Below are 14,931 nucleotides of genomic sequence, written 5' to 3' on the forward strand. Positions count from 1 at the left end.
TTTGGAAGAGGACCTGAGCATTAACCTGGGTATGGATGACGTGCTTCCACACACCACTCACCACTGTGGGTGGCTAAGTCCTGTCTTACTGGCAAATGATCTGAGAATCCTGGCTTCTATACAGAGTGTCGCCCACCACTATCAGAGTTCCAAAGAAAGATGGGGCAGTGGTTCTGTCACCAAGGATACCCGCTTCAAAGGTGTCCTGCTTTGCAGGCACCTTGGTGGGGATAAGAACACACATCAAAGTGCCTCCCATCCATGCCACAGGGCACACCACTGGTCCAAGTAAAGCTCTGTCCCAGAGCAAAAGAGACACATGATGCAAAATGGGGAAGGAAGAGCAGGTGACGCAGCTGCCTGAAGACCACATACCCAATGGAAGCCAGCAAAGGCAGTCATCATGCCACCTGCCCCACACATCCATTCAAGGCCCACAGGGCTGGTTGGTGAGAAGCAGAAATGGGGCTCCAAGTCTGCCCCTGCTGTGCCCGAGACCTAGGAGCCCTAGCTGTTTCCCTCCAAGGTAAAATAAGGAAATAGAGATGGTCTGCTCAGGTGCCCAGTGACTTTCAGCCCTTGTGAGCCACACCCCTAAAGTCAAGGTTCCCCAACACCTCTGCAGGTTCCCTAACCACACTACGGTATCCTAGAAAACCCTGTCCCATCACTTCTGCCTCCAAGGACCAGCACAGGACCTGCCAGACAATCGAGGGAGAGCTGGCAACTCAGAAAAAGGCACACACAAACGTTTTCAGTGAAGCATGGGGGTGTATATGTGCGGCTCCCACCTCACACAGCCCAGGGAAGCCAAGGGACCCCGTCCTAACCTTTCAGGTGGAGACGGCCTGGCAAAGAGGCTCATTATTTTACTGAGTTAAATGTACCGCCACCCAAGAGAGGAAAAAGAAAGCTATTCCCACCTGTGTGTGGCCTAGATTACTTCTGAAGATCAATTTGTGAAAGTGTAGGAATGGAGTCTATTTATCTTAGAAAGGAAAAAAGAGAACTCCAAGCAGGTTCGTTTGTCTGTCCCAGCTCCAGCCTCATCCAACAGTCCAGACTTGGCGTGGGGGGAGGGCAGCACAGGTTCATGACCTTTGGGCTGGTCTCACAAGACCAACAGGCTCGACTTCCACCTCTGGGGGATTCTGTCTTCCCATGAGCACATTTATGGATGCCATAAAGGAAACTGAACTATTTTAACCTCATTTTTAAATTTTAAACACCCATACTGAGACATAATTTACATACTGCAAAATTCATTCACTATAAAAATGTAGTTCAATGATTTTTAAGTAGATTTAGAGTTGTGCAACCATCCCTACAATCAAAGCTTAGAACACGTCCCTCACCCCAAAATGATGCTGTCATGGACACCCATGCACTTGTCTCTGTGCAGATGTACTTTCTCAGGTACCTTCCTGGGATAGATTGCTGGGTCATGTGCTAACTTGGTCACATCTAACTTTCTAAGAAACTCCCAAACTGCTCATGTCATTTTACATTCCCACCAGCAACGATCAGGGTTTCAGCCTCCCCATATCCCCACCAACACTTGTTACTGTCTTTTTAATACAGCCACCCATGAGACTTACTTTATGGCCTAGCCTATGAGCCACCCTGTGCCACGTGCATATGAGACGTATTTCCCAGTATTCTATAGACACCCCTTAGCCAAACAGAATCAGTGCTCTTTAAGTCTTCAGGAATCTTGTCAATTTTCAGCTTAGTTACTCTACCAATTACTTGAAGAGAAGTATGAAGTCTCTAACTACAATTTATGAATTATCTATTTCTATTAGCAATACTATCAGTTCATGCTTCAGCTATTTTGGGACTCTGTCGTTAAGCACATGTACCTTTGTGACTGTTAAAACTTCCTGCTGTGCCATTAAAAAAATAATGACCCTCTTTGTGACTTCCTTGGTGGTTCTCTGGTTGAGAGGGGTGTGGGTTCGATTTCTGGTCAGGGAGCCTCCTGGCCAAAAACCAAAACATAAAACAGAATATTGTAACAAATCCAACAAAGACTTAAAAATGGCCCACATTTAAAAAAAAAAAAAAGGTCCCTCTTTGGCTTTAGGAATATTTTTTGTCTTAAAGTTGATTGTGTGTGCATGTATGCACACACGCTCCATCACATCCCAACTCTTTGTGACCCCATGGATTGTAGCCCTTTAGGTTCCTCTGTCCACGGAAATTTTCCAGGCAAGAATCCTGGGTTGCTATTTCCTCCTCCAGGGGATATTCCTGACCCAAGTATCAAACTGGCATCCCTTAACAAATCTCCTGCATTGGCAGCTGGATTCTTTACCACTGTCCCACCTGGGAAGCCAAAGTTAATTTTATCTGATATTAATACAGTCATTCTAGTTTTCTTATGGTTACTTATGGTGTCTCTTTCCTCATCCTTTTTATCTACAGATCTAAGGGGTGTCTCTTATAGACAATATATAATTAAGCTTGATCTTGCCTTTTTATCTGGTCTGACAATCTCTGCCTTTTGACAGAAGTGTTTAAACCATTCACATTTAATATATTTTTGATCTGAGTGGATTTACACATATATCATTTTGCTATTTGTTTTCTACATGTCTTCCTTCTTTTTTGTTCTTCTGTTCCTGACTGACTGCTTTCTTTTACGTCAAATATTTAATGTACCACTAAATTCTTCTGTTGATTTTTTAAACTATATTTTAAAGTTATTTTCTTAATAGTTGCTCTAGGGATTACAATAAGCATTTTACTAAGATCACAATCTGCTTCAGATTAACACTAACCTGATCCTGGTAAAATGGAAAAACTTTATTCCGATACAGCTCCATTTCATTCCTTCTGTACTACTGTTGTCCCATATATTATTTATCTATATATGTTATAAATACAACAGATTGTTATATACTTTTGATCAATTGCCAAAGAGCTATGGTTGTTTTTGTCAACTCTACCCAGTGTTACAGTTAATGCTTTAGATGATATATCTTTTAACTAATAAGAAATGAGGGGGAAAAAGTCTTTTACAGTAGCCCACATTTACCTTTTCCAGAACTCTTTATTTCTTCCTGTGAACATAAGTTACCAACATGTCATTTCCTTTCAGCTTGAAGAACCAGCAGATCTGCCAGGAACAAACCCTCTCGGTCTTTGTTTATCTGCAAATGTCTTTCTGCTTTCGTTTCTGAGGGACAGTTTTGAGGCATTGAGAACTCTGGGTTTATAGTTTTCTTCTTTTAGTACTCTGAATGCCATTCGGTTCCCTTCTGGTTTCCATTTGAATGTCTCAGGTGAGAAGTCAGCTGTTAATTACATTAATGCTTCCCCTGTATGTCATGAGTTGTTCTCTTGCTACTTTCGATATTTTCTCTTTGTCTGTGGCTTATAACAGTTTGACTATGATGTGCTAGGTACAGATCTCTTTGCATATATGCTACTTGAGATTTGTTGAGCTTCCTGGATAAACTTCTCCTCAGATACATTTTTGGGGATTCTTCCTTCAAACAGTTTTTCTCTCTTGCCCCAAATATGCCTGCAAACGTGGGCTAACGCAGCCACTGTCCCTCCCCACGTGTTCATCTTCAAAACTGTCACTTCAGCCAAGGCTGTTGCCCACCACTCGAAACTGAGCGAGTCCCTTCTCACCCGTTACAGCCTGCACTGGCTGGGCAGAACCTCCCTATGAACAGGGCTGGGCAGAGGGCATGAGCGTACCAGGTTAAGTGACACAGATTCTCACCATTTTAACCCAAACTTTCAGCAGTTTCTTAAGCATAAATCCTTCTCAGATTGCCGCATGCTTCTCATCCATTTCCAGGATGCTGAAATGGTTGATTGGGGGGGGGGGGGGGGACACGGCTGCGCTGTCAATTCTGTCCTGCTTTATAGCCATTTTTGGGGGGGAAAGGATTTGACAATCTCTCTTTACTCAATCACTGCTGGAAGCTGCCTTCCAGTCTTGATTCATTTTGAAAATAAAACATACACATTGGAAGACTATGTCAGAAAAAAATGCCAGAGATGAAAAGAGGAACTGTAGAGAAAGAGAAAACTCATCCTGCTACCTCTTTATCAATCTCCACATGCTCTAAATCCCCCAAAGTAGTTTTTTAAGTTGTATCTTGATTTAAACTCACCAGCCACTTCCTTAAAGAAAAAGGAAATTCTCTCTGCTAGAAGCCACCAGAAACTCCCTCTAGTCTAATATGCTTAAACTGGATCCTAAGAATAGGACAGCATGAAAGAAAGCAGCAGTTTTTTAAAAGAGCCAGACCAGAGGGAAAGGGGTGTCCTGGATGAACTGGGAGACTGGGATAGACACATACACACTATTGATATGCTATATAAAATAGACAACTGATTGGAACATACTATATAGCACAGGGAACTCTACTTAATGCATTGTGGTGTCCTAAATAGGATGGAAACCCAAAAGGGAAGGGATATATTGTGTATGTATGGTTGATTCATTTCGGTAAGCAGTAGAAGCTAACAAAACACTGTAAAGCAATTATACTGCAATAAGAATTAATTAATAAAATTTAAAAAGCCAAACAGAAATTCTAGAAAAATACTACATGGCACTGAAAAAAAAGATTATTCCAACATTCAACAACACAAGTAAATCTGGGACTTCCGTGGTGGTCCCCTGGTTAAGAATCTGCCTTCCAGTGCAGGGACATGGGTCCAACCCCTGGTCGGGGAACTAAGATCCCACACGCAGCAGGGCAACTAAGCTCACATACCACAATGAAAGAGCCCACATGCGCAACTAAGACTCAAAAATAAATATTAAAGACAACAATCTAAGTAAACTTCACAACATCATGCTGAAAGAAAGTAAGCAAAAGCTACAGACTACATAATTCCAATTATTTAAAGTGAAAAAACTAATCTCTGCTGTTCGAAGTCAAGAGAGTGGTTACTAAGAGGGTAGTGACAAGTGGGTATGAGGGGTACATTATATTTCTTTTTTTATTTAATTTTTTTCATTTATTTTTATTAGTTGGAGGCCAATCACTCCACGATATTGTAGTGGCTTTTGCCATACATTGACATGAATCAGCCATGGATTTACATGTGTTCCCCATCCTAAACCCACATTATATTTCTTGATCTGAGCTACAAGAAAGAAATCAGTTTGTGAAGTATACCAAGTGGCACATGTCTACTTTTTATCATGTATGCTACACCTCAATCAAATGAAATTCTCTATATGGAGGTTCCCAAGGGATGAGCCAGATGCTCTCAATGAGGATCCAAAGACTGCCAGCTTCAAACACAGAAACCATGGCCACCCAACCCAAAAAAGATTAGTTCTAGAATGGTTCTGGGCTAGACTTGATCCTATCATTCTGTCAAAATTCTCCAACAAACCAGCCAGAACATTCTGTGTGGGCACTCAAGGAGACACTAAGCTCTGTATGAGACATCTTATTTTAAGTGAAGGTTAAACCCGAAGAGCACTTGTCACCAACACTTCTCACGCCACGCACCACGGTCAGTTTCTGCGTGCACATCTTGTCACCTAGAGATGCAAAGCAGACATTATCGCCTATTTCACAAACGAAGAAACAGACTAACGTCATCCACCCAAGGTCAGCCAGGGAGTGGAAGCTGACCCTTACTCTGCCAAAGCCAGGCTCTCCCCACAATCTCACATGCTTCGTGTCTGGAGACACCAGGGTGTCTCTAGTCCCACAGGGCCCGTGCTCTGTGTGCCTGGGTTAGTCTGTCGCTTGCTCTCCACATTCTTTTATGCTCCTTCACTTAACCTCACAGTTCCCTGGCCTGCCCTACAGGGGAGCATGGTGATTACAGGGAAAAAATGCAGACCAGACACCTAGAAACAGAGTTTCCCTAGCAGCTCAGTGGTAAAGAATCCGCCTACAATGCAGGAGACTGTCTGCAATGCAAGAGATGCAGGTTTGATCCCTGAATCAGGAAGATCCCCTGGAGAAGGAAATGGCAATCACTTAACTATTCTTGCCTGGGAAATGCCTTGGACAGAGGAACCTGATGGGTTACGGTCCATGGGGTTGCAATAGTCGGTCACAACTTAGCAACTAAACTACTGCCACCTAGGAACATAAGGGGGACCCAGCAAGTCTCCACAAATGTGGGCTCTTCCTTCTCTTCACCCACATGTGACACTGGTGAAGGGAAAGCAGACCCAAACTTACAATTTAATTTCCAGAACTTGAAAAGAGGCCTCTGGTTTTAAAACAGGGAGGGCAGAAAGCAGAGTCAGACAGAAAAGGCCTTTCTGGGTAGCAAGAGCAGAAAGCACACCGGCCCAGCTAACTGCTTCCCAGCGGGAGGGGGTGGAGTCCCCATTTATCTCAAAGTGGCAAGAGTCCTTAAAGCCAAGAAACAACGAGTCAGACAACCTCTGAGGTCCTTACAACACCAACCGTCTGGGCCCGCAGTGAATTTGACACAAAGCCTGCAGGCTGGGGTCCCTCTGTGAGATTCATCAGCGCAACAAAGGGAAGAGCACCCAGGTTCTCCAGAGCTGCCCCTCCCACTACTGCCCCCTCCCCCACCCCAGGCGCACAGATCCGGAAGGGAGTGTGCAGAGGAGGCGCTAAGGAAGACAAGAGATGAACCACAGACGGCTGTGGGCTGCTCAGGAGGCTGTGGCCACACCCACATGCCCACCAGCTGCTGGCTCACGGGACCTAAGGGGTGAACCCCGCCGAGAATACTGCTCACCTGAGCTCTGAAGGGAAGAGTGGCGCCGAGGGGGTGGGGTGGGGTGAGGATGGGGTGGGGTGGGGGTGGGGAGCTGCAATTTTTTTCATGGGGGAAAAGAAACAGGGTGGTACACTGAGTCTTATTTCTTTAAAGCTGAGGATTGGGAAAGTTGCTCTTGAAGCCATCAGTACTGATTAAGGGGAAACCAGTGAAGGACATGGTACTGAACTTGGGAAGAGAGGGACTTCTCTTCCCATGTCCCCCACCTAGGAGGAGGGGTGGCTCCAGACTGTCCATAGCCCAGTGACCAGGAAGGGGTGGCAGCATCTCTGGCCCCCGGTGCCCTAGATGTGAAAAGCAGGGAGGCAGGACCAAATGAAAAACTCAAGTTTCCCTATAAACCAGAAGCACAGAGTTGGACACAGGTACACGTTCAGTTAAGACTTGCTGCCAAGCAGGGGAGCCGACAGAGGCTACCACCCCCCATCCTGTGAGACCCACCCCACACTACAGACGGCTGGGCCCCAGGAGGAAGGTCCCTTGGCCAGAACAGTAGGGCGGGTGTCGGAGCTGGAGCCCGCAGCCGTCTCCACGATCACCCACCAGAAGCTGCTTCCCGCAGGCTTGATGGGCGGCCTCCACCTGCTCACCCCAGCCGCCTCTGGAGCCCGGCCCCTCGCTCACCTGTGCGTGGTTCGCATGTCCACAGGCCCGTCGCCCACCTGCCCTTCGCCTCTGCCCACGGCCGTCGTCTCTGTGCCCCTCAGCAGCCCTTGGGCTGGGCCTGCTCCCAACTCAGGCGTCACTCGTGTGTCTCCATCAGCATTTAAATCTGAGGCCAACACTCCTCTCTCCATTTTTATCTTCTTGCTCTCCACATCGTCCTCCGCTGGGTCCCGTTCAAGCGCTCGCTTCTGACTCCGTGTCCGGCATGCTTCTTCAGTCATTCTGAACTTTAGCGGAAGGAGAAAACACGACATGTAAACTGGGCACAATGAAGTAGCTATCTTCTCAGAAACTTCTCACAATGTCAGCTTGGAGTGTCTGCCTCACATGTGATGATGGCAGAAGTGGGTACAACAAATGAAGGGCCCACAAAGCGTGCTCAGAACATTTCTTCACAGCCTTGAGCAGAAGCAACAGAGCACCTGAAAAGCCAAGCTACGCATCGCCCTTTCTGGGACCAGAAACCTACAGGGACCGGGACAGGAACAAGGGAAGGTGGCTGTTTGTCAGGAAGAAGGGGGTAATCTCTGCATTCCAGACTCAACAGCAAATAGAACAAGCTGTTCTAGATCTGACCACCTCTGGTGGGATCTAGAGCACTGGATGTGAGCTATCTGGAATCCAAGAAGGGGGACCACGCTGTCCCAGGAGCAGGGTCACAGCCTAAGTCCAGCCCTGCCCTGCCCTGCCCTGATGAGGGCTGACCCTGCTTCTCCCTTCAGCCAGGGGTAGCCTCCTCACTGCCAGCTCACCTCAGCAGGGGGCGGAGGGAGATCACATTTAACCCTTTGACTGCCAACAAAATGAATTCTGAATGGGGTGAGGCCTGGCCCATCACCCTGCCAGCACCCTGTACCTGTAGCACACACATATCTTGATTGAAAGAAGAAAGAAAATAAAAAGGGGGGGGGGGGAAACAGCTGAGTCAGGTTTTGATCCCATGACATCACTGGGCTCCACATGACCCTTCCCAGGATTCAGTCTGAGAGACAAAGCACTTTCCAGAAAACCAGTCTGAACCGGTTCCAGACAACAAGCTGAAGTGTTGTTAACCCTCACAGAGACAGTGAAGGAAGACCGCAGTGATGGCTGTTTGCAGGGAGACTGCTGGCATTCCACAACCCAGTTTGGGACACAGGTACTTGCTCTTAAAGGGGCCACTCAGAGACCAGCCTTGATGTCCCAACAGGGCAGGACACTGGAGACCAGAGTTCCACTGGTCAGGACCTAAGAAGCCACCAAGGGTTCATCACAGGACAGTCAATGCCCACACCTACCAACACGGCAGGCCCTCGGGGAACCCCGACCGCCCCCGTGGTGTGTCTGCACTGAAGACCTCCTGGCTGTGTCCACGCAGGCAGGGCACCTAGCACCCCGGTTTCTCCCCAGCAAAACCCCTGGGAGGCCTGTCCTGGGTAGTGCCAGGCAGAGTCAGTCCAGAGCCCAACTTCTGGAATCTAGGGGGTGGTACAGGGCAGCAAAGGAGCCACATCACTGTATGTGCCACACTCCTGAGGCAACTCATCTGCCACCTCTTTAAAGGAGCCGACTTCACAAACGAGCAACAGCACAAGGCACTGCCTTGGACTCAAACGGAAAGGAAGGGAAGTGACAGCTGCTCCATGCTCCTGGCGCAGGAGGCAGAGCGTCCGTCTGACACGTGTTAGGCCAGCGTGGCCGACCCTGGGCACTCAGACATCTGCTCCCACAGGCAGTCCAAAAGGGTGGAGTCAAGCAGGGTTCCCGATGGCCATGTATCCCCCCAGGGTGCTCCCCATTCCAGGCAGAGCTTGAGAACTCTGAAGCTCAAGGGCAGAGGCTATCAACTTGCCCTCCACCTGCCCCCAAACCCTCCTGGCACCCCAGCCTGCACCTGCCACACCACCTTAGCCCCCTATATCCCACAAACCGTCAGACTGCTGAGCCTGTCCTGCTTCCCCATGAGCTGCAGATCAGTCAATGCCCTGAATGGAAGTCACCCTCCCCTCCCCTCCCCTCCCTCATCATGGGAGGGACTGGTCACTTTCCTCTGAGGCACTGCCTAAACAACAGGAGCTGCTCCAACATTTGGGGAATTGGATGAGAGCAGTGATCTCAGTGGTCACTGTGAATAGTGGTCCTGTGCATCCAGGACCAGAGAGGAGCCTACTAGGCATAAAAGATGTGGGGAGTCCAGGATCTCAGGCAAGTCAAAGGAAATTCTGTCCCTTAGGGAGAAGCTCTCGGTCTGGCCAGCCGAGAGGGCCCCCCCAGCACAGCCTCCAGAGTGGTAAGCCCCAGGCTCCAATCCATGAAGCTCATCTGAACCCCAGTTTCGATCTGAAGTCCTTCCTCCCAATTGTCAATATGAAGAACAAGGTTGGGGTGGGGGAAGGCTGGGGAGTGAAGACAAGGAGGTCGCTCTGCATGAGGCCATCAGACCAGCGAGGCACTGCCGCAGTGACCTCATTTCACTGTCACTGGTGTGGGACAAGTGGTCCCAAGGGGCCAGAGTGGAGTTTCACACCCATGGGGCTGCTCCCTCCAGACTCAGATCTGGTCAGGGTCCCCAGCTGAGAACCTGGGAGACCTGTCTGCTTGTGCTCAGCGTGCAGCGTCAGGGCAGCTCACTCGGAAGCTGAGGGGCTGGAACTCTGCCAACCCCAGACACTCCCTGGGCCTCTGGCAGGCTGCTGTGGTTGGGGGGCCCGGCTGCTGCACCCTTCCCCCATGACACGAAGGACGTGCACAGCTGGAGGGGGCGGGGACAGCAGGGGGGTGGAGGGGGGATGAAGTCTCAGGCTCTGACCTCCCCCTCCTTGGGTGGAGCCTCCTCCTCCACTGGGGAAGGCGGTTGCTTTAGTGCCCACAAGGGGCCCGCCGCCAGCCAATCTCGATCCCGCCAGGCAACTGCTCCTGGGGAGGGCAGGTGCGAGAAAGGAGGGGCCCCACCCTCCTCTCAGCAGGAAGGACCTGTGACCCAATCCGGCACATCAGGGCTGGCGGCCACCGCCCTGCAGGCACAGCAAAAAAAAAAAAAAAGAAAAGTTGTGAGGAAGAAACCAGCCTTGAAGAATGAAGTGTGACCTAGGAATGAAGCAGGACGCACAATTTCTGCAAGACGCAGTGAGGAGGAGCACTAGGGTGCTTTCTGAAGAGCAGCTGAAGAGGATATATCGCCCCAACCGGGAAATTAGGATCTGCTTCAAAACCCCTGGAGAGTGAGGGGAAGAGAACGAAGGGACAGCAGAGCAGCAGTGACAGACGACAGCGCCTAAGCTCCACCACAGGCTGGAGAACTGCTGGCCCGCAGAGAGCAGCCCCTCTGAGGCAGGATCCCGAGCTGGCTGTTGCCTGCAGGGCAGAGCCCAAGGGCAGCAAGCCCACCGCCAAGAGGCACCACCAGGGCGCACGGCTGCCCGAGGCACAGGCTGCTACCTGGGGAGCAGGGCCGGAACCCAGGGGGCTTCAGTCCCCCTTCTCACTCTCTCCAGACAAAACCTGGCTGGTCAGCAGGACACAGCACAAGTAGTCCTCGGGCCCAAGAGGGACAAGCTCCAGCTACACCAGAGGATTCCCAAGCACTCAGCACAAATACCAGCATGGGGGCTACCAAGTCCTAGGCAGAATGCTTACACACGGCTCTGGAAGGGGTGCAGATTTCAACTGCTTCTACCAAAAGATGCTTTCAGTTAAATGTCACCTTCCAACTGGTTTGAGGACCTCAGGTGGAAAATCTGTTCTAAAATAACTCCAAAAGGGTGATTGTGCTATGGCAGGAACCATTATTTTTTAAACAGGACTCAGGGGACCAGCACCTCACACAGGCTAGTTCATTTGGGAGAGGGGAGGTTTAGAGAGGCATAAGTCACAGAGTCTTAACCCTGAGGTTATCATTAATACTCTCTGTACTAGGAAATGCTATGTATACTGCTACTAACATAACAGTAAAAACACTACTAGTAATACTCTTGTTTCAGGCATGAGGAAAGTGAGGCTTAGGACTATGTGTTTGGAAGAAGTGACAAGAGCTGATGCTCTGAAAAGTAGATGACGTGGGGTGCTTTGTGCAGAGCCCAAAGAAGGGCGTGAGCTCGAGGTGGTGGCAGAAGGAGGGTGCTGAGTGCAGACTGACCTCAGGTAGAGCACAGAGGGCAGGGTAAGTCGGGGGCAGAGGGGTCCAATCTGTTCTAAAGGATCATGTGGTTGATCTGGGGACACACTGGGGCAGAGCAGCAGGGAGACATGACCAAATGATGGGTGAACGTCAGAGGATTTGAACAACATAACAAACCAGCAGCTAGACAAGAGGCGAGAGAGGGTTGCTGAGTTGCTGTTCTTAATTTTTGTCTGAGCAGCTGAGAAAAGATGGACTTGACTTTTTGGGACAGAGCTGGAGCAGGTCTGAAGGAAGACCACGGGACTGAGACGGGCTGACACGCACGGAGGCCAGGGGCGTGCGGACAGGTGGGGGCCTGCACACGGCACAGCCGCTGAACTCAGGGTGGTGTGGAAAGAAGGGCCTGAGCTTGTGCGGCAACTGCCACGGTGACGACAGGGCCCAGATGCCAGCCGCACTGGGCCCCGGCCAAGCTCCACACCCTCCACCACCCCCGGCTGACAGGCGCACCGTCTTCCCATCCAGCACAGAGACCTCACTCTGCTCTCGGCCCGAGCTACTTCCTGGTGCATGTCTCCGAGAGACAGCGGCAGAGATGCAGCAGCTGTGTTCTGGAAGGAGCTCACATCAAACACCCCAGCTCTCGAGTTTTAAACAATGCCAAACCTCATGAAGGCCAAATATAAGGGATGTAATTTAACTTGGGAAAGTTAACAATTGCTTCCCAACGGCCAGCCCCCACCAGATACAGCAGAGAACAAGGATGAACCTTAGGGAGCAACTGGCAAGGGAGCTTGTTACTCCCTGAACCTCAGTTTCCCCTCCACAACTCACAGATCTGCTGGGTGAAGAGAAACAGTGACATCAGTAAAACCTTTGAGTGAGAAAAATCAAGTTGCAGAATGGTATGATACCATTCAGTTTTAAAAGGCTTAGTTACAACCTGCAGGAAAAGATACTGAAAGCTCACTAAAATTGAAACTGAAAGAAATTGGACTAAAATCCACAACACTCCCCTCTGAAACTTTCACTGTCTATATTAAGCATTTCTGCACTAAACTATTTCTCTTAACAGTGACAACCAGTTTCTTTGTAGTCAAAGAAAACAAAGATAGAAAGAGTTAAGATAAACAAACATTCCCACTGCAGAAGGTGAGAACTGAAAGAACCAGCGGCATGAGGTCCGGGTGAGGGGAGAAGGTCCCCTTTGGAGGGAGGCGGCCAGCTCCTCCAACAGGCAAAGAACCCAAGAGGAACTGCGACCTTCAGCGGACGGAGAGTGGATGCTGCTGCCACTTTCCCACTTGTTACTGGCAGCTTTCAAGTCCACCTTCTGGACCACTTGCTACAGCAACTTCTGAGTTCTGAGTTCGGCAGTAAACCCGAACCCATTATTTCATCCGCACAGCCCACCTTCCCCCTGGGTCACCAGCTATCCCCAGTGGGCATCAGGCCACGGCATCAGAGTAGGCTCTCCCTGAGAGGGCCCCTCACTCAAGAGAGCCCACAGCAGCAAACCCCACACCGCTCAGGGGCGTCATCTCCCCCACAGCAGATATCCCCCATCTGTCTTCATCTTCAGTGTGGAGCAAACAGTATGGGTTCAGTATGGGCTGCTGAGTTAGACCTACATTTCTGTTAATCAGCCTCATGAAGGGTATGACTCTTGGAGATGGCTTACATGGCAAAATGTAGCAAGTCAGTCAAGGGCTTTGATTAAAAACCCCTGCATTCTGACTTTCTGGAAGGCGAGTGTACTCAGATGGAGCCTCACAGAATGAGGCCAAAGCAGAACAGGAATCCAGGGAGATGGTCCAGGTAGAGGAACAGCATATGCCTAGCAACTGAGAGGGGAATCTCAGACAGAGGACAGGGGGCCACAGTTAGTCCTGTGCAAAAGATTTCCTCAAAAAGAAACCTCAGTCTTACTGACTGAAGCTGAGTTCTGAACCCTTCAGTTCAGTTCAGTCGCTCAGTTGTGTCCGGCTCTGAGACCCCTCAGACTACAGCACTCCAGGCCTCCCTGTCCCTCACCAACTCTCGGAGTTTGCTCAAACTCATGTCCATCGAGTCGGTGATGCTATCCTCTGTCATCCCCTTCTCCTCCCACCTTCAATCTTTCTCAGCATCAGGGTCTTTTCCAATGAGTCAGTTTGCATGAGGTGGCCAAAGTACTGGAGTTTCAGCATCAGTCCTCCCAATGAATATTCAGGACTGATTTCCTTCAGGATTGACTGGTTTGATTTCCTTACTGTCCAAGGGACTCTCAACAGTCTTCTCCAACGTGACAGTTCAAAATCATCTGAACCCTTAGTGTTCTGAAAACCTAAAGACACTTCAGAAATGTAAATGTTTTCTCTTCTATATATCATCAGAAGGGCCCAGCCACCTGGCTAAAAGTTCCATGGGCCTTCAAAGGACAACAGATTCTCCCTGCCGCAGTCCGGGAACTCCGGTGAGGACTGACCACACCCACACATGTGAGGGCAGGTGCCATTCACCAAGAGTCTCTGTGGGTAGAAGACCAGCCAGTCATCCCACAAGGGGTGAAATCCGAGTACAGTGGGCCTGGAACCAGGTTCAACACTCTTCTTTCTACTTGGCTATCTTATAAGCTCCCCACCATGGAACATCCCACCGTACAATCGAAAGGCCTTTTGTTACTCATGCTCAAATCTTTTTTCCCTGACCTTGGAGAGACAAGCACGTTGGGGGGGGGGGGGGGGCGGTAAATGACGCCAGTTGGGACAGAACAGTGGTCCTCAAAGGCTTCCATGGCAGCCTTCCTTCCGAGAATTAAGGCTCGCCATGCCAGGGGCTACAGAAGCACCTGTGGGGAAGTCTGGCCAGGAGGACCCCTGCAACTAAAAGGTATGAGCCTCCTGGCATCAGATGTCACTGCCACCCACCTGGTGTATCCCCAACTCCAGAGGAGTACCAGCCACATAGCGGGTGCACGTCAAACATTTGATGAACAAATGCAGGTTTTAAAGAGACCCCCCAAGGGGCTGGGGTGGGGGTTGGTGAACATGGGCTCCCTTTCAACACTGGTACTCTCAGATCTCAACCCAAGTTTAATGTTCCTCTGTTAACAGAAATGTGGGGTCTTCTTTTACAGACAAGATAGCTTACACTGATTGAGAATTTATGTACCGCACATGAATCGTCTCAGATGCAAGGTGAGTGCTATCATCAGCCCTTGATTTACAGGAAGGAAAACTGAGGCAGGTGAAAATCACACAGCACGTGGGAGGGACAGTGCTGGGAACTGAAGCCCAGGCTCCTCTACACAGTACCCCCATCAAACCCCCATCAACCACCCAGAGTCAGGCGTGTCCTTTCCAAAGGACACAGGAAGCGCCTCACAAGCAGGAAGTTGGGTCTGACCGCTTGCTCTGGCCCCCTGAGGTCCA

General features: G+C 49.7%; 1 protein-coding gene across 8 annotated transcripts in view; it reads right to left on the reverse strand.

Annotated features, from left to right (window-relative positions):
• The window catches only part of GATAD2A (GATA zinc finger domain containing 2A), a 92,183-nt gene that overhangs the window by 26,758 nt on the left and 50,494 nt on the right, over positions 1–14,931 (reverse strand). For 7 of the 8 annotated variants that reach the window (XM_065917347.1, XM_065917343.1, XM_065917346.1 and 4 more), the window contains exon 3: positions 7,378–7,646. In XM_065917347.1, the coding sequence (XP_065773419.1) occupies positions 7,378–7,646 (269 nt within the window). The remainder of the gene's footprint in view (positions 1–7,377; positions 7,647–14,931) is intronic. The other variant, XM_065917345.1, reaches the window with a different exon arrangement.

This window comes from Muntiacus reevesi, chromosome 1, assembly GCF_963930625.1.
Source record: "Muntiacus reevesi chromosome 1, mMunRee1.1, whole genome shotgun sequence".
Taxonomy (NCBI): domain Eukaryota; kingdom Metazoa; phylum Chordata; class Mammalia; order Artiodactyla; family Cervidae; genus Muntiacus; species Muntiacus reevesi.